Below are 24,546 nucleotides of genomic sequence, written 5' to 3'. Positions count from 1 at the left end.
AAGAAGATTTCTTCACCTGGCATCGATTAATTAACAAATGAAGATTTTGATTTTGTCGATTATACGATTCTTTGAATAATAATCCTCTTTGGTATTTGTTTGTTCGTAAATATCAAAATATCTTGAATCTGTGTTTGCTTTTGGGTTTATGAAAAATATATCTTAAGTTATTAATCATATTGAGAACTTATTGTATGAATTACTTTCTACAATATATAGTGTATTATTATGCAACCGATTATATAACATAAACCTAACATAGTGTTAACTACATAGCATATATTAATTCATGCGGCTTCGTATTCATTCCATTTTCCAGTTTGGTAAAACTTTTTTGGTAATATTCTAATGGTAACATGTTATTTTATTTCCTGTCATACCAAAAAAGACTAGTATCAAGTTTTTAAAATTATCTCTAGAAAGGATATTAAAGGGGAAAATATGTTTTTATATTTGCTAATTAAATACAAAGAAACTCATTTTATTGCAAGTTACTCTTCCCAAACTATTTCTCGCAAGATTTTATCCATTGCACCATATTTGTTTAATATCCTCAACTATAGAAGCAAATTAAAGTGTATATTATGTGAATCATATCAAAAGATATTTGCCTTTTATACACCGTATTATCATCAACTATAAAAAATAATTAATGGTTGTAACTTTTTTATATTTTCATCTCTTCGTTCATTGATTCATATTTAACAATGAGGGTATATATTCACATTTAAGGAAAACCTGATATCAAGAGATGTTTGCATTTTATACATGTACTATCATCAACTATAAAAGTTAATTAATGAATAAAAATTTATTTATATTTTGTCTTTTCGTTTATATGTTTAAATTTAATGATGATCGTATATGTTCAAACTTAAGGAAACCTAAAAATTATGTACATAGTACAAATGAAGTTACCTGGATCTATATATACGGAAATTAACTATGCATGATTCTCTTTCTTTATATTGATTTGTGATCTAGTTAAAATAAAGTTATAAAAAAGTCTGAACTTATATTAAAAATTTAAAGTGATTCTGTTTAAACAAAACAATATAAGCTCTGAATGGTAACATGAGACGGAGGGTGCGAAATGAACGGTACAACTGTGATATAGTTCTAGCCGTTATAAAAATATATAGATATGTGGTATGTATAATTTTTTTGTTACTGCTTTACCGAGCGGACATCCTAAGCAATAAAGTAAATTAAGTTTTTCATACAACTAAAAGTAAATACTATTGTTTTCAATTTTTTACAGCACATATATCTTATCCTAGTTTTATAGTTACTCAATTAATCTTTTAATTTCTCGTTTTTATGGGTTTTCTGTTAATTTCTTCGTTATATGGTTATTGGGCCTATTCCCTTATATTAAAAACCTAAACAGTGAAACCGAAACATAAATAGAACACAACAGTTATCGGTAAGAATCCCGTCTGGTCTGATATCCAGGTTTCGGGAGATTTTACTTCTCCTCTGAAACAGATCCCAACATATCCAAGGTCCGTCTCCTTCTCTCTCTCACTCTCTCACTCTCTCCTCTTCACAACGCCTTTCTTGGAAACGTTAATCTTTTCGCAACTTCTCAAATCTCCTTCCCCTTTCTCTCAGCTTCTTCTTTTTGTACAATTTGAGCTTTAAAATGTCGGAAAGTTTCGATCTTTCCATGAATTGCAAGTACGGATCGTTACTACGAGTTCAAAACCTTACATTTAGTAACTCGAAAGTTTGATAATTTTTCTGGGTTTTTCTTTTTGGTTAGGGTTTGCTTAAAAGCTTTGTCTCGATCTTAGTCTTTGTGGGTTTTGTTTTCTCAAAGTCGATCCAGTAGATTTGGAATCGAAGTTTTTACTCTGATCCACTAGAAACCCTAATTCTGAAAAGTTTATAAAACACTTTTGAGGTTGTTGATGGGAAAAAGATGTTTGTGCGCAGAACAGAATGAGTAGCTTAGTGGAGAGGCTTCGTTTGAGATCAGACAGGAAACCAGTTTATAACCTGGATGAGTCTGATGATGAGGACTTTGTTCCCAAAAAAGACCGGACCTTTGAGCAAGTTGAGGCTATTGTCAGAACCGACGCGGTTTGTTCTCTCTCCTCTTACTTTAATTCAGCTTCTAAAGTTTCTGTCTGTTTTATTCTTTATTTTGTTTTCTCTGGATGCACAGAAAGAAAATGCATGTCAAGCTTGTGGCGAAAGTGATAATCTTGTAAGCTGCAACACTTGCACTTATGCTTATCATGCTAAATGCCTTATTCCGCCTCTTAAGGATGCTTCTGTTGAGAATTGGAGATGCCCTGAATGCGTAAGATATTAAAAATTTGTGTTTATGATGCCATATGCTCAATTTCTTTACACATGGAACTCACTGAGAATTTTTTATTTTTTCTTTTGCAGGTTAGTCCTCTTAGTGAGATGGATAAGATATTGGACTGTGAACTGCGTCCTACCATATCTGATGAACAAGACTCCTCCGATGCGGCACCAAAGCCAGTTAATGTGAAACAGTATCTCGTCAAGTGGAAGGGATTATCATACCTTCACTGCTCTTGGTACTGTGTAGTTGTCTTGTCTTGTCTTGTTTCTTTATTCCTTTGTATTGTTTTAAATGTTTGTGGTGGTCTTTTTGTAAAAATATAATATCTCTGTTACTAATCACAGGGTGCCTGAGAAGGAGTTTGTGAAGGCTTATAAGACCAACCATCGTCTAAAAACCAGGGTGAACAACTTTCACCGTCAGAAGCTGGAATCATCAAACAACAACGAAGATGATTTTGTCGCCATTCGTCCCGAGTGGACCACCGTTGATCGGATTCTTGCCTACAGGTTTAACAGATGGAAATATAAAGTTAGACGGTTTTCATCTATTGAGTTGTTACCTGAATCAGGACTAATGACTGTTTCTTCTAATGATACAGAGAAGAAGATGGCGAGGAACAATATCTCGTGAAGTATAAAGAGCTTTCTTATGATGAGTGTTACTGGGAATCAGAATCAGACATCTCGACCTTCCAGAACGAAATCCAGAGGTTCAAGGATATCAATTCCAGGACTCGCAGAGGTAATAAAGATGTCGACCATAGAAGAAATCCCAAAGACTTTCAGCAGTTTGATCATAGTCCTGAGTTCCTCAAAGGTATTTTGGATTCACATATGCGTTACCTTGTAAGGATATTGTACGATGTCTTAATTGTTTTGTTGCTATTGAAGGTTTGTTGCATCCGTATCAGCTTGAGGGCCTTAACTTTTTGCGCTTCTCGTGGTCAAAGCAGACGCATGTTATCCTTGCCGATGAAATGGGGCTAGGTAATTCGTCAGTTTATTTACCGCTTAGAGGCTTTTGTGTGTGTTTCGTTCCGGTGATGTTGTGAGGTTTTTGTTCTTGTGTTAGGTAAAACAATTCAAAGCATTGCCCTATTAGCTTCACTTTTTGAGGAGAACCTTATTCCGCATTTGGTGATCGCTCCACTCTCGACTCTGAGGAACTGGGAGAGAGAGTTTGCCACATGGGCCCCGCAGATGAATGTGGTATGTATGCATTTTTTACACGCACCACTTTGTGCCTCTGATATGTATTTTTTTTTGTTTTTGCTAATGGAATGATCTTCGTGTCAGGTTATGTATTTTGGCACTTCACAAGCTCGAGCCGTTATTAGAGAACACGAGTTTTACTTCCCAAAAGGCCAGCAAAAGATCAAGAAAAAGAAATCTGGACAAAGCAGTAGTGAAAACAAGCAAAAAAGAATCAAGTTCGATGTTCTCCTCACATCGTATGAGATGATCAACCTAGACACAGCAGTTCTTAAACCAATTAAGTGGGAATGCATGGTAAGTCTTGTTCTCAAATGAGACATTATTTCTCTCTCTTTTCTCTTTAACATGTAACTCAAGTATGAATTTTTCTTGGTCAGATTGTTGATGAAGGCCATCGACTCAAAAATAAGGATTCAAAGCTCTTCTCTTCATTGACACAGTATTCAAGTTTCCATCGTATCCTTCTGACAGGAACACCACTTCAGGTTTGTCATTGGATTGGTTCCTTCAATTTATAATGGCCAAATATTTTTATGTGGCTAATGATTATGTGGTGCCTTTTCAGAACAACTTGGATGAACTTTTCATGCTCATGCATTTTCTTGACGCCGGGAAGGTAAGCCTAAGGATAAACAGAGATAAATTAGTTGATATACTTACAAAAACAATTTATTTGATTGCGCTTTTATACTTGCAGTTTGGCAGTTTGGAGGAGTTCCAGGAGGAGTTCAAAGATATTAATCAAGAGGAGCAGATTTCAAGACTCCATAGAATGCTGGCTCCACATTTGCTCAGAAGTACATTTTTTTCAAGTTTCTCGGCCTGAAGAAGTCATTGAGAAAGTAACAGTTTTGTGATGTTGACTCTGGTGTATTTATTGTATTTTGATTTGTTTTGCAGGGGTCAAGAAAGACGTAATGAAAGACATGCCCCCTAAGAAGGAGCTCATTTTGCGTGTTGATTTAAGCAGCGAGCAAAAAGAATATTATAAGGCTATTTTGTCTCGTAACTATCAAGTATTGACCAAAAAAGGAGGGGCTCAAGTAAGCTTTTCTTTTTTCTTTTTACTTCTTCAGATCCATATACCTCATAGTTGGAGTAGGAACCACTTCTACTGTAATCTGTCTGGTGATTGTGCATATGTTTTTTTTCTGCTACAGATTTCTCTTAATAACATAATGATGGAATTGCGAAAAGTTTGCTGCCATCCTTATATGCTGGAAGGTGTTGAACCACTAATTCACGACACAAATGAAGCTTTCAAGTAACATTTCATTTCCCTAAATGGACTAGAAAATCTGAGCCGGATCTTGTGTGTTGAAGTCTTGTGCTAACTTTTGTATCAACCTCTTCTTAACTGAATCTTAGGAAACTTGTGGAATCTTGTGGAAAGCTGCAACTGTTAGACAAAATGATGGTCAAGCTGAAAGAGCAAGGACACAGAGTTCTCATATACACACAGTTCCAGCACATGCTTGACTTACTTGAAGACTATTGTTCCTATAAGGTACCTGAATTCCTATATTTTCTGTTTCAGTAGATTATAATTCTTGTTTTTTTTTCTCTATGATACCGTTGGCAACTATAGAGTCAGTTTATCTTTTTTTTTTCTAGTTAGTTTTGTTAAGCGTCACTATGAATATGCAAGTTAGTAACTCTCTCTGTTGGCAATATAAATTCTTTATCCCCTCGAAGATTAGTTTTGTATTTCTGGAAATAACATTGTCGTTACCTGCTATTGTTGACTGCTTTTATCACATGTATTTAGAATGCCGTTAACGAAAAACTTTCATTGTTTTATTGTCTTTTTCAGGAATGGAACTATGAGCGAATCGATGGAAAGGTTGGAGGAGCTGAGAGGCAAATACGCATTGATCGGTTTAATGGCGCAAATTCTAACAGATTCTGTTTTTTGCTCTCCACAAGAGCTGGTGGCTTAGGAATTAATCTTGCAACTGCCGATACAGTAATCATATATGACAGGTTTGAATCTCATCGTTCTAGTATCATTTCCTACTTCCCATAGTTATAGTGTCAAGCACTTAGAGGAGCTTATTTGGGTTGTTTGCATGAGAATTTGGATCTACAATGCTGATTTTCAAATAACTTGGTTTTTCAAAAAAAAAAAAATTCTGAACATATAAGTTCTAAGACAGTGGGAAGATCAGGAATATTCTATTCCTGATAAGAAAAAATTATTTGCAAACAATATGAGTGAAGTAGACATCAGCCTCTGTGTGGAAGACTGTTTATATCATGCTCATGGGGGAAGTGTTTTTTTTCTGCTTCTATAGTGACTGGAACCCTCATGCTGATCTACAGGCTATGGCTAGAGCACATCGACTTGGCCAAAGAAATAAGGTTTTAACTTTTTACCTTAGCGGTGTGAACTTGCACTTTCAGTATTTCTTTCGTTTTGCTAATTTACCCTTATATACTTTGCCTTTAGGTAATGATTTACAGACTTATAAACCGAGGCACCATTGAAGAAAGGATGATGCAGTTGACTAAAAAGAAGATGGTTCTAGAGCATCTTGTTGTTGGGAAACTGAAAACACAGAACATCAATCAGGTATATTTCTCTTGCTTGAAGATGTACCTTTTCACGAGATTTACAAAATTTCTCAACAAAGTGGTGTTATAAGGTAGAAACATTAAGGAGAACATCACTTGTTTGCGTGAAAATAGATATGAAAACATCCAGAGAAGGGAGTCGGTATTTGTTTGATTGTTTTTCACCAAGTCTTATTTTGCTGCCTGCAATGTAGGAAGAGTTAGATGACATCATCAGGTATGGTTCAAAGGAGCTTTTTGCTAGTGAAGATGACGAAGCAGGGAAGTCCGGAAAAATTCATTATGATGATGCGGCTATAGACAAGTACTATACTCTTTACTCGCCTTACTCTTGTTCTGTTTTTCAGATTTCCGCGATCTTTATTTTTTCATTTTCTGTTCTTCAGGTTGCTTGATCGTGATATCGTAGATGCAGAGGAGGTCGCAGTGGATGATGAAGAGGAGAATGGATTCTTAAAGGCTTTTAAGGTTTGTTTCCTCTTCTTCTATTTTGATATTCCATTGGAGTTTATATAATTGTTCAGCTCCTGAGTGGCTATCTAAAGTGTTCCTGCGTTTAGTACCTTTCTGCGCACTCTTGTCAAACTATCACATGTTAAGTTTTGAAGATCTATACATTTTGACCCAGTTCCCTTTGATGCTTATCGAAGTGTCTCTTAACTGTTAAGTTCCAGCTCAAAATAAAAGCAAATTCAAATGGAAATTGGCGATGATGAGTTGGTATGTTTGAACTGTATTTGATTGAATGAATGATCTGCGTGGTATATAGACTTAGCTTGGAACATAATGATGTGTCCTGCATTGCTTCATGATACCTCTTTTGTTTTGCTTATATGGCACATTTTGATGTAAAATGAAGATAAGCTTTCTTATGATTTGCTTTCGAGATTACTAAACTCTTGAAATCCCTAAACATTGTTTTCCAATATCTATTTAGTGTTCATAAGATTTTATTGTCTTCCTGTTTAGGTGGCGAACTTTGAGTATATAGATGAAAATGAGGCGGCAGCATTAGAGGCACAGAGAGTTGCTGCGGAAAACAAATCTTCAGCAGGGGAAAGGGCAAGTTATTGGGAAGAGCTGTTAAAAGACAAATTTGAGGTGCAGCAGGCTGAGGAGCTTAATGCTCTTGGAAAGAGGAAAAGAAGTCGCAAACAGGTTTGTGTCTTCATGATCTTCCTTATCCAAAATGTAGCATCAAATACATATCCTTTTCACTCTGGTCTACGTCATAAATTTAATATCTGAGTTGACTGTATTTGATAAATGTTAAACGTCATTTTTTTTCTGTCACCTGGTTTATTAAATGAAATAAAACGGAATGTATTCATTGATAGGGGGTTAGTGGGGGCACAATTAACTCTAGTCTTATGTTTGTGTTTGCGATCAATAAGTTTTGTTTTCACTCTCTGTTTACTTAGTATATATCACAATTACTAGCGGTATACATTGATTTGGTCAGCCGGCTTCGTTTCATATCTTTCAGCACTACTGTTCTAATTCTTCTATTGGCTTTTTCCCTAGTTGGTATCTGTGGAAGAAGATGATCTTGCTGGTTTGGAAGATGTGAGCTCTGATGGAGATGAAAGCTACGAAGCCGAGTCCACAGATAATGAAGCACCGGGACAAGGAAATCAGACGGGAAGAAGACCATACCGAAGAAGGGGCAGAGGTATTACCAGTTTCTTAAAATTTTAACGAAGTAAAAACTAGTGAGGTATGAAGTGCGTATGCAGTTTATTAATTTTTTTGCGTTTTAGATAACTCGGAGCCAACTCCTTTGATGGAAGGCGAAGGGAGATCTTTTAGAGTACTCGGTTTCAACCAGAGTCAAAGGGCTATTTTTGTACAGACGTTGATGAGGTATCTTCTTTACGATAAGGCCTTTAGACACAAGAATCTCGACTGTTTGTTTGCATCAGTATATCCTCAGTCTTGTGTTGTACATTGGTTCCGAAACATATGTAGGTTTGGAGTTGGAAATTATGACTGGAAGGAGTTTGTTCCTCGCTTGAAGCAGAAGACCTATGACGAAATAAAAGAGTAATTACTATTGACTCAGTTCTTTAATACTATTCTTCTCAGCGTCTTTACCAAAACGACATCACTGTTGTTGACAATTGATGATTGTTTCTCAGATACGGAGTACTCTTCTTGAAGCACATTGCTGAAGATATTGACGAAAATTCTTCAACCTTTTCAGGTGACTGATTATTAATATTTTAACTGCTTGTCAAATGTGATTGTTGAATTTCCTGTTAACTTATTAAATATACAATTGCAATGGGCTTTGTCTATAGATGGTGTGCCCAAGGAAGGACTTAGAATCGAAGATGTTCTAGTCAGAATTGCTGTTCTTATGCTTGTACAGGAGAAGGTGAGTCTCATTCCTACTTCATTTTTCTCTGTCTCCAGTCACTTTGTACAAAGCCAGAGGAAACTGCCTTTTACAGTTTTTGTTTCATACGCTTTTCTCCCTGAAGATTTGATTCTGAGTTGCGTATATCTTTTTTAACTCTCAGTGTTTTTTTTTGGTGCTTTTGTCTGACAGGTGAAACTTGTAGAAGATCATCCAGGGAAACCTGTTTTCCCCAACCGCATTCTTGAAAGATTCCCAGGACTGAGAAGTGGAAAAGTTTGGAAGGAGGAACATGACAAAATAATGATACGTGCTGTTTTAAAGTATGAACCCTTCAGTACTATTCTCACCGAATGGTTTTTAATTCTCTATCATCATTTTCTATGTACTTACTTTCTCACGTTTTCTTTTTCCTTGTCTTATCTTTAGGCATGGGTACGGACGCTGGCAAGCTATTGTTGATGACAAAGAGTTGGGGATCCAAGAGCTTATCTGCAAAGAACTGAACTTCCCTCACATAAGTTTGTCTGCTGCTGAGCAAGCTGGCTTGCAAGTGCAAAATGGTAGTGGAAGCTCCAATCTGGGAGCACAGAATAACCAGAACCATGGAAGTGGTATTACGGGGAACAGTAATACTTCTGCTGCTGATGCAGGAGGCCAAGTAAACTCCATGTTCTACTATCGAGACATGCAGAGAAGACTTGTTGAGTTTGTGAAAAAGCGAGTTCTGCTTCTGGAGAAGGCGTTGAACTATGAATATGCAGAGGATTATTATGTATGTTTGTGTCCCGTAAACTCATTATTAGCATGTCTTGTGCTTGGCGTTGTTCAGTTATATTGAATCTCTCGTTGCAGGGACTTGGCGGCTCATCGTCTGTGCCTAGTGAAGAACCAGAAGCTGAACCAAAGGTCACTGACACAGTGGGGGCCAGCTTGATAGAGGTCGATGATGAAATGCTTCAGGCACTTCCCAAGACTGAGCCCATCAGTAAGTTTCCATCAAAAAGTTGCTTTGATTAACGAGTTGTTTGGTTCTAATGTTGAACTAATCTGAATCTCGCTGCAGCTTCAGAGGAAATTATGGTTGCTGCTGCTGACAACAACCAAGAGCGGGTTGAGATAGCGCAACTTTATAACAATGTAAGCTTCGTTTTTATCTTTTTTTTTGGTGGCTGGCTAATGTCTTGGAATCATCTCAAACTATCTGGCTCTTATCTCAGATGTGCAAAGATTTAGATGAGAACGCTCGTGAATCTGTCCAAGCATATGTGAACAACCAACCGTCTAATGGCAAACTGGGTGAGAGCTTCCGTTCGATAGAATCAAACATTAGCAGAATCCTTTCGGCTCCATCTGATCAACTCAAGTCTAATGAAGACACCAAGCCGAACATAAACAATAATGTTAAGATGGACTGGGTGGAAGAAACAAAACCCTTGAGAGCAAGCGTCGATCTGAATGTGTTGGAGGGAGAGGAGAATATTGCAGAAGCTAGTGGAAGTGTTGATGTGAAGATGGAAGAAGCCAAATGAGAAGAGAAACTCAGTGTCCTTTATTAACACAACTAGTATCATCTTTAAGATTTAAGACCAACGGGGTCATGGAGTAGGAACACAGTTTGTTACTGTTATGTTGTCATTTTCTCAAGTTATGTTGTTATAGACTACTCGTATTATTCTTATGTAAGACTCCGATTCTACCTCTACTTTCTCCTTTTTTCTACAATATTTGGGAACGTTTAGCCTAACGTGGGTATTATTAATCTGTTGCAGTTTTTAGAAAGTTATTTTGGTTGCAAACATATTGTAACTCTCTTACAACAATGGTGGAAACTTTGAAAATACTGTTAAAAGTCACCCGACTAGCCTTCAGATTGTCCAGTGGAAGGATCCTTCCAAGATTAATCAAACTTATTAATAGTGTAGTCATTGGTTCGATCAAGTAAAATTTATTTCATAAATTATTTCCTTGGAGCCCAAAGTTGCTATGTCACTGGCTCTTAGAAGAATCTTAGATTGTTGTTTTAGGTATTGTGTTGCGTAAGTCTTTTACTGCCTAATGCTATAAGAGTTTGCTTGAATTTTCTGTTGTCAAGTATTTTTTTGATGCTAAGACAAGAAGTATTTGAAGCATGAGAGTACATGAGTTAGTATAGTATACATATCCACTCCCTCATTTTTTTTTGTTTTTATAAAGAATGGCTGAACCTATTTTCTGACGGGTTGCAAGTGTTTCTTTTTGGAGGATTAAGATGATTGGTAGTTTGGGTTGATTTAAAGAAGATAGTGTGAATCTTGGAGGTATGTTTGTCTCCAAAGTCATCTCCTACAAAATCCCAAGTCTGTTTAATAATTTTAGAAGTCTTCCGTACCTTGATTCTCAGGGTTTATCTCTTCTCTGTTTTCTTCTTCTCTTGGAAAAGTAAACAAACCGACTCATGTGCTCAATGTTTTCTCTTATGCCAAGGTCAAGGTAAACAGATAACATCCAATGTAATAATAATTTGTTTTATTAAGACAAATCCAATTCTAGTTAAAAGAAAATTGTGTTTAAATAAGGCTTGTATTAAAATTGTTAAAATGAACTATATGCAGATATAGCAAGCACCTTCAGTGTCAAGGAATGGTCATGTTTCAGCACCATGTGCCTCACATGATGATTGACAAAATAAATAAGTTAAGCTACTGAAGCTTTTTATATCATATTGAATTATAGATATTGATGATTCATATTGATGGCAATACTCTGTTTATATACACAGAAAATGGATCTCTTTATAAGAGTAAAAAAATAACTACACAAGTAATTTATTGGACACATAACAGAGGATGGATCTCTTTAATCGTAAAGCTTTATTCCCAAAAGGTACAGATGTCAGGTTTGAGTATCAGCAGCTGCATGGAGTGGATTTAACAACCAGTTCTTGTTCGAGTATCAGTATCAGCAGCTGCATGGCCTGAACATCGCCAACAAAAGAAGAAAAAAAAGTTACTTTACCTTCCTCCAAGCGTAGACAACCAAAGAAAACCAACTCTTAGGTCCAAAGCTCCTCTCGTCTTCTTCCTTACAAGTCGACCACTCCATTACGGCAGAAGACCAGTGACCATACGAAGACGCCCTAAACGACAGCGTTCCAGATTTCTCCTTCCTCAAAACGACAAGGTCCCGCTCACGCTTCTTCATCATCAACACATCGTTTCCTTCCACTTCTTGATTCTCAAACCGAAGCAAGAACACAGCTGGGACTTTATCCTTATCCTCGTCACCAAACATCCAGTTGTACACATCCCATGATATCTGTATAGTCACACCGTCGATCACGACCTTAGTGTTCCCTCTGAACTTCCACTGAAGTTGCTTTATCTTCAAAACACTCTTATTATCTACGCTAAACCGGAGACTAGCATCATCATCATTAACCTTAACATCTATACCAAACTCTCTGACTCTTTCTTTAATCTTGATTTTCGTATGGTACACTCTATTTCCAAACAGATTCTCACCTCTCGACACCAAGATCTGCCTCTTCGGCCTCTGTTTCAGAGAGTCTCCAACGAGAAGACCCACCTCGCCGGATACGAGGACGGCTACGTAAAATCCGGATACCGGGTCGGGTCCTGAACCGAATCTTGCATGAGTCAGGTCCCACGTGACTCGAATATCAGGCTTTCTAGATATCTTCTTGGATCCATGTTTTCTCCAGAAGGTCAGAGGTTTGATCTCTAGTGTGAAAGTGAATGGAACGGAGTGGCGGTAGCAATCGGGAGAGTGGAGATAGCAGTTTGTGGAGCTGCAGTAGTAGAAATGGAGGTGGAGAGAGCGGCGTAGGAAGGAGTGAGACCATGAGAGGAAGAAAACGCCAACACTAGTGTGGTAGTTGCAAGTGGTGGTTGGGTTTGGGAGGTCGCCGCGAAAATACGAAGTAGTTGGTGATGGTGATGGAAGAGAAGACGATGTATCTTCTTTGGTAGCGGAGGTGGAAGGGTGGAAACAGGCAGACAAGGGGGAGGAGCCACCGCGACTGTGAGTAGAGAATCTCATTTTCTTTTTGTTATCCATTTTCCTTAATATCTTACTATACGTGTGTACATGCGTACGAACATATATATGAATATATCATGTGTTAGCGTTAATTTGTGTATTATTAACTCATAAACAGGTTGATTGATTGTTGTGCTTGTGTGTCTGAAAGTGAGTTGTCATGTTGATATTCAAAAGAGTAGGTCAAGTCAAATAACTTGAAAGCAACTTTGTGGATAATAGACCGAAAAAGACAGATATTTCTAAACCGGTTTTCACACTGAGACTATATCATGACTTCAAGCATTATCTCCTAGATGGAAGCCATTGGAATTTAGTATTTACTTGAACTTGGGATATCTCGGACTTTTAGAAGGGACCAAACTAAATTTTAAGGAGAAGTGATGTAGTCGATATATGAGCCTTCTTTCTGGATATTCAAATGAGATGCAATGCATGATCTCATGTCTACATAGCCACAAAGTGAAGTTCAATAGGATGCTTTTGAATCCAAATTTTTAGGGTACCTCCAACTCTACTTCATAATTTACTCTAAATTAAGAAATAGAGTTGAAAATGAAGTGGAAAATGAAGTGATGACCAAGAAAATAAAAACATTACTCCATAAATAGAGTAATGTTTTTATTTTTTTGGTCATCACTCTATTTTCCACTTCATTTTCAACTCAATTTTTCAATTTGGAGTAAATTATGGAATATAGTTAGAGATGCTCTAATAGCAATCTAGAACCTGCCTAATACTAGACAATAACACTAGTTTCTTTCCTTAGGGTCTACATGGCAATATGCGGAACAACTGCTTAACAACTGCGATTCGGTTTTAGTGGCAGAACAATTGCGATTCGGTTCTATTAGTAACAAAAATATATAGATACATAAGTATATATAGAAAAAAATTATTATTAACTGCAGCATGGCTAGAAACATTCGACACCTTAGATTATGAATGTTGAAAGCGGGATAGCATTGTTGGACGGAACAGTGTTACCATTCACACAAACGTGTCCTTTTTATCTAGTAATTAAATACTATAACAATTTTAAATAAATCATAAGTGGTTAAGAATATAGTGGAACACACTCTGTAACACATCTACATGATTTTTTAGATGTGGATTTCTTTATATAAGACTAGAGTAGACCCGCCCTACGGGCGGGATGTAAATTTTAAATAATTTAAAAAATTATATTATAGGTTTAATATATATTCTTATATATGAAATTTACATATTAATTTGATTTTTTTACATGTTATTGTATGTAGAGACTAAATAAACCATGTTATTTGTATATATATATTTACTGTTTGTGTAGAATTATGTATTAATTTGAATCAATGAGTAGGATCCCAGAAAAAAAATCTTACGGATCTCTTACTCATTTTTATATTTTTCTGAATATATTATGTATTAAATTTTAATAGTGAGTATAAATTAATATACATTTCCTTACATCAGATTATGCGAAGAATACATTTTAACCTAACAATATTATGGATGTATAATTTTGTTATTTGTTTTTTTAACTATCACTATTATATTTATGTGTATCTAATTATGTTAGAATAAATAATACTATATGAATTATATTTTATGGGGCTATATATTTTGTATGAATAAGCTAGTACGAATAAAACTAATTGTGTTGATTTAGACTATATTTTTATTTTGCTGTATGAAAAATGTAGTAAGATATATTCCATGGATATGTTAAATCATTGGAAACACAGTAAATAGGTAATTTTTTTTTATTAAATAGGTATTATGGACCCTGTATTTGGAAACTAATAATTTAACGTATGTGTAAGTGTTAACATGATGTTTTTTATTCAACCGAGAAATGTAAAACTCTAAAATATGATGGAGTCGTCTATACTGATAGTTAGGTGGTAGACTGATAATGTAAATTATGACTCAAATCTATACCGAAGAACTCTCTTTTTCCTCTGCTCTTGTCACACATGTTGGTTCAGAGAGTGTTTGTCTCTCCTTTTACCTCCAGACTTCATTATATATAACAAACACACGTCTTCATTAACAAACGATGAATCTAAGAAATACGTCTGTGACTAACCATGATATATCATTAGACACAAATGCATGCAACTTTGAATCCAAAAGAAACGGGTCCGTGATTGACACCACAGAAATTTGAAGCGGACTATTTGTTAAACTAAACGAAAAAAGGCCGTATCTCCTTCCAGAACAACCCTAAATGTATGACAGGAAACTTATATTTACAGGTTCGTGATTAACTCTGTGAGAATCTCCTAGTCATGTCACGGTTTTTCATGCATGTGGCAACTGGTAAACGTAAATCAAAACTTGTAAATGGTCAGTACATTTCCTATCGAAACTGGTGTACCACTTAAAGAAGGGTAATAGAGGTGGTTAGGTGTGTACTTAAAAAAACAAAAAATATTATTGCTTTTAGATACTTTAGACAATAGTTCAGAAAAAAATAGAAGATAACTGTAAACATTCAGTAAAAAAAAAGAAAAATGTAAACCTCGAATGTAAAACCTAAGCAAAGCAAAGCTCTAAGCCTTTAACGTGACAATGTAAACAAACTCCTTGGTTCTTACGAAAAGATGAGAAAGGGAATTCAAGTATCAAGACGTTCCATCAACCTGAAGAATCTCAGTGTCAAGATATATTAGCCAATAACTCTGAGTAATTGAATAGCATGAAAAGTAACAGACTCCAAAAACAATAAGTATGATTCCCATATAATAAAAGCTTGAGGAAAAAAAAACCTTGAGAAAACTACAAAAGGAATTCCGCTGATTATTTACTATAAATTAACAAAAGTATAATAAGTACCAGTTGCAGTGAATCCTGGTTTTGGTGGTTTGCATTGGATCTGACTCTTTCTTCCAGCATAGTTACACATGTAGTCACACCCAGCAGACCACGCTCAGCACAGATCCCACCTGATACTGAGAAGATCAACTTATTATCTCGGAAAATATCATTGCGTTAATGCATATAAGGCGATTGTTTTTACTTTTACCTGAAATTTCAGGGATGGTAAGACATTCCAGAACCTTAAGGTCGCCTCTCCTCCTCCAGTTACAATCGTCTTTCTAACAGGTGAGACCGCAAGGTACAACAGGTTCTATCAGTTTCAAAATTGAAAGGATCCATTTCCTTGAGCTTTTTCATACAGCCTTTGCTGTGAAGATCGAAGATACTCCAAATGAAGTTATAAACTTCAGAAACATCAGTTATAAACTCCAATCACGAAAATAGCGTTCGACCAGAAAATAAAAACTTAGAAACATGTATGCAATTGTTCGAATAATTACCATACATTTAGCAATCTTAATTCACCGTTCTTAAACAACTGGAATCTGATGGTCTTTTGCTTGACCTAAACCAGATGCTGAAGGACTACCAGGAATTGTTGAGAAAGTAACTCGACTGGATGAGTGATGAAGAGAGAAGAGGTTTCAGTTATCTTACTTCTGTAAGAATTTTGACTCACGTTAACGTCCACCATGAGCAACCGGTATCTAGATGCGTATTTTGGAGATCACAATTTTCAGAAGACACATACTAACTTATTTATAACCGATATTGCCGACGGAAACTACACAATTGAAGATCTCGTAGTCAGCATCTGAATTAATGGGATTAAAGACGTAGAAAAGACAACGTGATCCGTTACAGAAACGGCTAGGACACTCGATCGGCACCGTCTCCATGTTCATCACCACATATTAGGGTCTGCGCAGGTGGTCGCTGGACCGAAAACAAATAATGAAATTAAGCCCAATCTTTAAACAAAGCCCATCTGATTGCCAAGTTAATGAATCACTGCGTTTTGTAAAGTGGACACATGGCACGACGACAGAAGACGAATTAGTGACGTGTCATCCTACGTGTCAGCAGGAGAGAAAGAAGCTTACTTTATATATATATATATATATGTGGTTTCATAGCAGATATATTTTTATACTATTATTTTTTTTTAAAAAGTTCAAAAATTATTATCTAAAATATTTGAAGCTAGACTATTTTTTCTTAACTTTTAAAATTTAAATGTATTTTCTTTTTTTTGTACTTTTCAATTTTACCAGTTTAATATTTATTCTAAAATTAATAAAATTATAATTACATTAAAGATGTATATTTCTACATGTGTATTTAGTTCTTGACTTTTTTTATAATTCATATTAGAAAAAAATCAAGATTAACCAAAAAACCTTTATTTTATATTTTTATTTTTAAAATATTGTTTTTTACATTTTTAATTTTAAATAACAACCATTATTTTCTAAAATGACTAGCAAAATAAAACAAAATAAGATATTGACTATAAATTTCAATAATATAATATTGAATTTCATATTTCAGAGTTATAAAATAAATTTAAAAATAAAATATTTATTTTTAAAAAATTGTATTAGTATCACTGACTTTTATTTTATAAAATATAAATATATTATGATATCCCACAGTTACATTGTTTAGTGTATATGTCACCATTTAAAATTTATGTTTTGAATCGTTTATTTTAGACGAACAGTAATTGTTCTGCATTATACATTTATCTTATACAGACCATAGTTAAACCATACTGTATTATCTAATTCGATTATCTCAGTCGCTCAATTTGCTATTACCATTAAGTCTTAATCTTTTCTTCCAGTCAGTGTTATGTTTTTAGTCATGGTGAAGACCGAAAGCTATCAAATTTTAAACAACAAATATAATATCAGCAGAGCTATAGACATACTTATATGTTATGGTATTCAAATGAGTTTTTTTTTTTCTTTTGTCAAATTCAAATGAATTATTCGCGGAGAAATATGCAAAACATACTATAGATAAAACTAAAAAATTTGAAACTCATAAAAAGGATTAGATGGAAGGATATTTCGAGTCAGTTCTAGTTATCGATTTGGTTACTTAGTATGGTTCGGTTAAAATGTCTGATTAGGACCGGGAACGGGAACAAATTATATTCTAAAGAAAAATGAGTTTTAGAATCAAATATACTAATACAAGTTCGACGGTAACAACTATCAAGTAAAGCAACGTTGATAAGTTTGTGGATTGATATAAATAAATAAACCCACCTAGGTGTATTAAAAATATGTTAACATTAAAAAAACAAAACTACAAAAGGTTCAATCCTTGATAAGTTGTATTTCCATTTTTTTTGTCAACAATTATATTTCCATTTATTGGTTTGATTTGATATGCTTTGAAGTATTTATTACTGGTTGCTTTTTGGTTCCAGCTAGCAAAAGAAAATGTTTGAGAATGTCAAACTGTAAATTAATATATGGAAACCATTTTTTTTTTGAAAGCTGGTTTACTAATATATGGAAATCATACACCAATTCATTGCGAGATTGGTGCTTTACCCACTACTTTTTGTTTATGCCAGATATTTCCAGACACATGTGTCTGAGTTTTCTGTATCCAATCATTCAGAGAATAAATATAAATTTCAATCTTATCATAATTCTTGATTGGCCACATATTTACATAAGAGAGCTTTTTCCGAAACAACAATTCCATAAATCGGGACGTGAAGGTGCAGTTAGATGTGTAAACCTATTCTCGTGCAGGATTATTCCCCATCTTTTATACATTATATACTTATTCTTTCAAAAACATCTTACATAAATGTTAAAGGTTAAACTTGAGGTTTTCGGTCAACAAAATTTATAAATATAATAAATCAAAACGATTTTATAAGGATAATAAAACTACAGCTGGCTAATGTTGTTCCTTCCGATCCTAGAGTAAGGTCTCCTATCTGCTGGTCACCTGTATCATAAATGAGTTATGAGTAACTAGTTTACTCAGTGAGTTTAATCTTGCACCCCAACATATATTAATAATATGCCGAGCAATCAACTCCATTTGTATGCAGTGGAATATACTCCATAACTATATATAGGGAAAACAGCCAATTCCACTATAAACTTTACCTCTCCATTATTTTTACCCGAACTATCGGACTAAGCCAAAACCACCACAAACTAATTTTTTTTTTTGAATTTCAACCATAAACTTTGTCAATTTGGTTAATGGCTACATAACCGAATCTGATTTCGGTTTACCTAGCTTCGGGTGATACTGCTTTTCGATTTCAGTCTCCCATGTCGCTTCTTTTTCCTCCTTCTTCTTCTTCTTCGTTTTGTTTCTGTGATTCACGACAAACCCTAATTTTTTTTAAAGTATGTGTTAAGGTAAGATGACAAAAGTTTACAAAAACAAAGGTAAGATGACAAAACTATGTTGTTTTAGTTTTTTTTTTTTAAATTGGTTCAACATTAAACCGACCAAACTTATTACAGGCTCGGGTGTGCCACACCATCACCCGAAGCTGGATAAACCGAAATCAGATTCGGTTATGTAGCAATTAACCAAATTGACAAAATTTATGGTTGAAATTCAAAAAAAAAAATTAGTTCGTGGTGGTTTTAGCTTATTCCGATAGTTCGTGTATGAAAACAATGGAGAGGTAAAGTTCATGGTGGAATTGGCTGTTTTCCCTATATATAGTTATGGAGTATATTTCCACTGCATACAAATGGAGTTGATTGCTCGGCATATTATTAATATATGTTGGGGTGCAAGATTAAACTCCATTTGTATGCAGTGGAAATATACTCCATAGCTATATATAACTATATATATGGGCCTATCATTCTAACAATGTGAATCTTATCTTAAACATCACCTCTACGATACCCGCCATTCACTCTTATATAAATACTAGATCATGACCTGCTCGACCGAGCGGGAGTCAATTTTTTTTTTATCTTTGTTTTTACTAAATGTTATACATGATCGCAATTTATATTAATATAAAATTTTGATAAATAACAATGTGTACTAATGTGTTTAAATAAGCAATGTGTTTAATTACTAAATTTGATTTTTAAATTTATGATAACGTAAAGTAGATTTTTTCTATATTATTTAAAATATATAGTGCTATATATTTTGTATTTTCAATATTTATCATACAAAACTTATATTGGGATATTATTTATATGAAAATACGTGTAACATAATATATTTATATATTATATAAACATATGCACACCCACACAAGTTTTATTTTTAAAATGTATTCTATATTGTTTAGTTTTATGTAGTATTGAGTTTGTATAATTCAATTTTGTGTTTAAAGAACAATATCAAAACTGTTTTTCGTATGTAAAAAATAACACTTTGCAAACGCGAGTTGTGTCTTTTTATTGTAACACAAAATTTTATATAAAACTTATATTTTTTTGTACATTACGAAATTTAATTTTTTAAAATAATTATTACGTAATTTCAAAGTGAATTTTATCTCTGAGGTCTAATATATTTTGTGTGTAATGGTTCAAAGCATTTTTCGATATATATTATATTTCAGTTTGGTTTGTTTTTAGTATTATTGTATAAGTATAATACTATACAATATTACTATATTCTATACAATATATGAAGCTATGTGTTATTTGTTTTAGAAAGTAGATTAGGCCCAACGTAGTTATAAGAATAGTCATATATTTATGTATGTGTCTATGACTTATCTACCTAATGTTATTCGTATTAATAAAATTAATATGGCCAATGAAATATACTGATCAATTTAAAATGAATTGTATATGGTAATTATAGAACGATTAATATTTTTAGTATTCTTAGTATATATCTTATTTAAATCGACATGTAATAAATGTAAAAATCATATATGGAATATGGATAAAAAGAACTGTATTTAAGGAAATACATCAATGCAAAGTTAGACTATGGTACGTATTATATATAAAGAATGAGATATTTAATTTAAATATATGAGGTCCACCTTTAAAAATCCACCTAGAAGAAGTTGTAATGTTCCTGTTTTAATAAGATAAATATTACTATTTTCTATACAATATATGAAGCTATGTGTTATTTGTTTTAGAAAGTAGATTAGGCCCAACGTAGTTATAAGAATAGTCATATCTTTATGTATGTGTCTATGACTTATCTACCTAATGTTATTCGTACTAATAAAATTAATATGGCCAATGAAAGTATACTGATCAATTTAAAATGAATTGTATAGGGTAATTATAGAACGATTAATATTTTAGTATTCTTACTATATATCTTATCTAAATCGACATGTAATAAATGTAAAATCATATACGGAATATAGACAAAAAGAAGAACTGTATTTAAGGAAATACATCAATGCAAAGTTAGACTATGGTATGTATTATATATAAAGAATGAGATATTTAATTTAAATATATGAGGTCCACTTTTAAAAATCTACGTAGAAAAAGTTGTAATGTTCCTGTTTTAATAAGATAGGTTAAACCCAGAAAACCACCAAGGCTAACCGAGTCTAGCGGAAAAATAAATATAAATATCGTTGCCATCAGATATTCCAAGATCGAACAACTAATGCTGCATGCAGTTACACGGTCTACAGGGTGCGACCCCATCATCGTGTTTTCGTTGTCACGTATCGCATGATCAATTCACGCTAATACCGGATTTTTTGGGAGAGTGAATATACAATAAAAATTCACATGATTTATCATAATATTTAATAAATATACATATATATTAGTACTTGAGAACAAGTACTAAGGTTCGAAAATAATACACAAGTAAACACATCACCATAATATAGATGAAGATACTTGCTTAACAATAAATCATAATCAGTAATTTTAATCAATCAACACCCATTCCTAAAACTCATCAATCATCTATCTAGACGCACCTTTGATATATGAGATTGGCTAAGAAAGACTAGACTCGAGCTCAAACTAATCGCATTCCATTTTACTTATGCTTTAGAACGTTTATAAGGTTGCCCCAGGCCCGGTCTTGAGCACATACTCAAGATACATTAGTATGGGGCCAATAATTTTGATCACTTGAAAGCTTGCAATTTATACTGTTTTTTTTTGTAGCAGATGTCAAAATGAACTCTAATCAAATTTATAACAGAATAAAACTTTGATTTTTTTCTTTATCTATATAAAAAAGTAAAAAGATAATTTTTAGGATTGATAAAATTTTGTCAGCTTGAAAATATTGTAAATTTCAGTTTTTCTTTTGTTAATTAAAAATTTTAATTATCATTTAAGACCTATATTTTTAGTTTTGTATTGGACCCGAAATATATCAGGACCGGCACTGGATTGCCTGGACTGATCTTCAGACTTCTTCCGACCAACTGAACCAAAACAGAACGTGTTAATACTCTCCAGGGATTGGCAAGGTCTCACATGGACCATCAGACTGACCATGGCTTTATCTGAACATCCAAACAGAGACACATAACCTGATTATGATCAGAAATGCTTTAAGAAATTTAATCCAACCACAAACTGAACTCCTACGGATAAGAACACATGCTGTAGCCTATACTGAACTTAACAAATCATAGATCAACTGATCCAGACAGGAAGCTTAACAAATCAGTCCACTGGTTCCAAACAAAACTGTTCTGAACTAGAAGTTTAAGGCCTACAGGTTTTTCTTGAGATTTAAATGAACTCGGTTGCTATAAGCTTCAATCTGAACACACGTTCAACCTGATTAGAACAAGATATCCATGATAGGTTTAAAGATCAGAAACAGTACAACTCGTTTTAGTTACCTAAAAAGAACCGAGTCTCTTGAGAAGGATGGGATCAGAAACAGAAACAGAACAGAACAACTCGTTTTGGTTACCCAAGTTGAACATGTCTAAATGATACGAGTGATATGCAAATTTTGGCCCCTGAAGAACTGGGTTAACGTATAATACCTGTTATCTTATCTCCAAACCTAAAGCCTGAAACATATGGGCTGCAAAGGCCCAATTTAAAACTCTACAACCCTAAAACCGTAACCCTTTATAAAGAAGGTTTTTAACAATTTTTAGCTTCTTTACGACTCCGTCCCAGAAACAAGATCGCAGGGCTTCAAGATGGTACGTCTTATATCCCCCCTTCTATATCTTGAACTGTATATTCACGTACTCTGGATAACGTTTAGTTTAAAAATGTTAAGAATTTAGTGATATTTGACCATTTATTGTATGAAACAGCCGTCGCACAAGTCATTCATGATAAAGAAAAAGTTGGCAAAGAAGATGAGGCAGAACAGGCCCATTCCACACTGGATTCGTCTTCGCACTGACAATACCATCAGGTTCGTCATTTTCTGTTTGGTTTTATGGTTGGTCGATTTAGTGAATCTTATTTGGGTTTGTGTTTTGATTTCAGGTACAACGCAAAGCGTAGGCACTGGCGCAGAACCAAACTTGGATTCTAAGCTTTGTTCTTTCTAAGACTTGTGTTGTGTTCCAATTTTGATTGTGACTATTACGTTGTTAACGTTTGTGTAAGACAAATCTTTTAATTAGTTATGTTTTGGAAATGTCCTTCCATGAGTACTTATTGTCGGGTTGAGTTTATCTTCTCCATTTCAAAGATTGTGGAAATGACTATTGGTTATCCTGTCTCATGGATTGTGTCCAGATTTTTTTTCTCCACCGTGCACTAAGTTTAGTTAATTTGAGGTTTGTCCTGATACAAGTTTGTGGTTTTATGCTAGCTAGGTGTATGCACTCTTCTAAACTTGCTAATCAGGTAATGTGTAAGTTAGGCTTGAGAAGATACTTATATGATTCTTCTACCTACCTACCTACACATAATCATATAAGCTTCTTCACAAATAAATAGGTTTAATTAACAATTTGGTTATACATTTTGTTGTTTGTTTCCAAGGCTTAGAACCAAGCATAGACGTATTTGTTTTTTTTATTGTTCTTGGATTAGCTTCCCATTTTTGGTTTTTTGATTGTTCTTGGATTAGCTTCCCATTTTCTTTGTTTTGAGTTGTGGTTGATTACTTGATAGTTGATACAAATGAAGGTAGTGTGTATGCATCTTTTCTTCCTTTTTGGGAATTACGTAATGGGTTAGTTTCATTGAAAATTTATAAGGATATTTTAACTTTTAAGTATCATGTTACCTTAGTTTCAATGATAGTAAAGCAGATGTATCATGATCACATATGATCAAATATCAGTAAGCATAACATGATCAAATATCAGTAAGCATAACATGATCAAATATCAGTAAGCATAACATGATCAAATATGGCCTCTATAAATCTATAATGCAGAATCGGTCACATACGAATATTTTAACCGTTTTATCGGTTTACACTAGATTCAGTTATTCTCCTTTCAGTCTATCAGCGAAACAATTTGGAAATGGACTTAGACTTTGTAGGTTTTTGGTCAAAGACTTCGACTGTATAAAAACTAAAAAGCCGTCTGAAAAGTTCCACTCATGGAGCTTAGTGGAAGAAGAACTAATGAGGAATCAAATGATTTGAAAAAAAAACTTATCTAATTTTCTGAAAGATAAAATCCGGATGAAGACGAAGAAGAAGGATCTCTGATGCATCAGAGAAAATGAGAGCGTCAGTGAAAACGCTGGAGAGAATGTCAGTGGAGCATTGAAGATATCATGGGTGATTTGATTTAGCTGTAACCGTAGAAAATTTTCCTTAGGATTTAGGCGGTATAATTTTTTTATTTAGATTTAGGTGAGTAGTTTTAATATTTATTGTTAGTTTGTTACAACAATATATTTCCTATGGCATACAAAATGGAGTTTTAGAAAATAAAGTCGTTGCATCTATTTTTTTCTATTTTTTTTTGCGGTAGTTTTAAAAACTAATATAAAGTATGATTGTTGAATTTAAAGGTTGTTGGTAAAAATTAAAGTTAAAGTTATCTCTAACAATCCAACCAATCACACCCATCATCGGAGAATCGCCATGGTCTACTTTATTTGTGAGGAGACAAATCGTGAAGAGAAATATTTTTTTTAAGTTTTAAATGAAACGGAAATATTATTAATATTAGAAATTAATAGAATTATATTACAAGGTTAGTTTTGTATTTATAAAAACAAAAGTATATTAATAAAACAATGGATTCAAAAGTATAAGAGTACATATCTCTTTTCAATATGGCTCATTGGCCAGTTTGTTGAAATTAAACTCATTTTGAG

At 33.9% G+C, this 24,546-nt stretch overlaps 3 protein-coding genes and 1 long non-coding RNA gene across 6 annotated transcripts; 2 read left to right on the top strand and 2 right to left on the bottom strand.

Moving 5' to 3' along the window:
* Window positions 1–1,554: 1,554 nt before the first annotated feature.
* On the top strand, window positions 1,555–10,175 carry LOC108812291 (CHD3-type chromatin-remodeling factor PICKLE). Its single transcript, XM_018584515.2, has 31 exons — window positions 1,555–1,680; window positions 1,944–2,085; window positions 2,171–2,308; window positions 2,401–2,555; window positions 2,665–2,829; window positions 2,922–3,139; window positions 3,214–3,309; window positions 3,395–3,531; window positions 3,619–3,831; window positions 3,915–4,022; window positions 4,103–4,153; window positions 4,235–4,334; window positions 4,438–4,580; window positions 4,698–4,801; window positions 4,906–5,044; window positions 5,351–5,520; window positions 5,832–5,898; window positions 5,987–6,109; window positions 6,306–6,415; window positions 6,498–6,579; window positions 7,081–7,269; window positions 7,636–7,783; window positions 7,872–7,974; window positions 8,080–8,154; window positions 8,250–8,314; window positions 8,412–8,488; window positions 8,663–8,793; window positions 8,900–9,245; window positions 9,326–9,458; window positions 9,537–9,610; window positions 9,691–10,175. Exons 1-31 carry the CDS (start codon window positions 1,646–1,648, stop codon window positions 10,000–10,002), a joined length of 4,149 nt encoding a protein of 1,382 aa, XP_018440017.2. The 5' UTR covers window positions 1,555–1,645; the 3' UTR covers window positions 10,003–10,175.
* Window positions 10,176–11,169: 994 nt separating this feature from the next.
* LOC108810259 (uncharacterized) lies at window positions 11,170–12,563 on the bottom strand. The gene has a single exon (XM_018582382.2). The coding sequence runs from the start codon at window positions 12,527–12,529 to the stop codon at window positions 11,459–11,461; it is 1,071 nt and encodes a 356-aa protein (XP_018437884.1). The 5' UTR covers window positions 12,530–12,563; the 3' UTR covers window positions 11,170–11,458.
* Window positions 12,564–14,881: 2,318 nt separating this feature from the next.
* LOC130496181 (uncharacterized) lies at window positions 14,882–16,212 on the bottom strand. 3 transcript variants are annotated; one of them, XR_008935249.1, is made up of 3 exons: window positions 15,822–16,212; window positions 15,522–15,720; window positions 14,882–15,447 (listed from the first exon to the last, which is right to left on the bottom strand). It is a non-coding gene; the product is annotated as an uncharacterized LOC130496181 (long non-coding RNA). The 3 variants fall into 3 exon arrangements; XR_008935247.1 differs by having other exon boundaries at window positions 15,522–16,212; XR_008935248.1 differs by having other exon boundaries at window positions 14,882–15,441; window positions 15,522–16,212.
* A 6,150-nt stretch (window positions 16,213–22,362) lies between these two features.
* LOC108809605 (60S ribosomal protein L39-1) lies at window positions 22,363–22,901 on the top strand. The gene is made up of 3 exons (XM_018581748.2): window positions 22,363–22,448; window positions 22,566–22,669; window positions 22,744–22,901. The coding sequence occupies exons 1-3, from the start codon at window positions 22,446–22,448 to the stop codon at window positions 22,790–22,792; spliced, it is 156 nt and encodes a 51-aa protein (XP_018437250.1). The 5' UTR covers window positions 22,363–22,445; the 3' UTR covers window positions 22,793–22,901.
* Window positions 22,902–24,546: the final 1,645 nt, after the last annotated feature.

Source organism: Raphanus sativus, chromosome 6 (genome assembly GCF_000801105.2).
Source record: "Raphanus sativus cultivar WK10039 chromosome 6, ASM80110v3, whole genome shotgun sequence".
Lineage (NCBI taxonomy): Eukaryota > Viridiplantae > Streptophyta > Magnoliopsida > Brassicales > Brassicaceae > Raphanus > Raphanus sativus.
Note: the sequence above shows the minus strand (reverse complement) of the source record. Positions and strands in the feature narration are given on the sequence as shown.

Excerpts from the sequence above, each read along its gene's own strand:
- LOC108810259 (XM_018582382.2), bottom strand. The coding sequence starts at position 12,529 with ATGGATAACAAAAAGAAAATGAGATTCTCTACTCACAGTCGCGGTGGC.
- LOC108812291 (XM_018584515.2), top strand. The coding sequence starts at position 1,646 with ATGTCGGAAAGTTTCGATCTTTCCATGAATTGCAA. Across the intron at positions 2,556-2,664 it reads TCATACCTTCACTGCTCTTG|GGTGCCTGAGAAGGAGTTTG; the intron begins GTACTGTGTAGT and ends TACTAATCACAG. Across the intron at positions 3,532-3,618 it reads GGGCCCCGCAGATGAATGTG|GTTATGTATTTTGGCACTTC; the intron begins GTATGTATGCAT and ends TCTTCGTGTCAG.
- LOC108809605 (XM_018581748.2), top strand. Across the intron at positions 22,670-22,743 it reads CGCACTGACAATACCATCAG|GTACAACGCAAAGCGTAGGC; the intron begins GTTCGTCATTTT and ends TTTTGATTTCAG.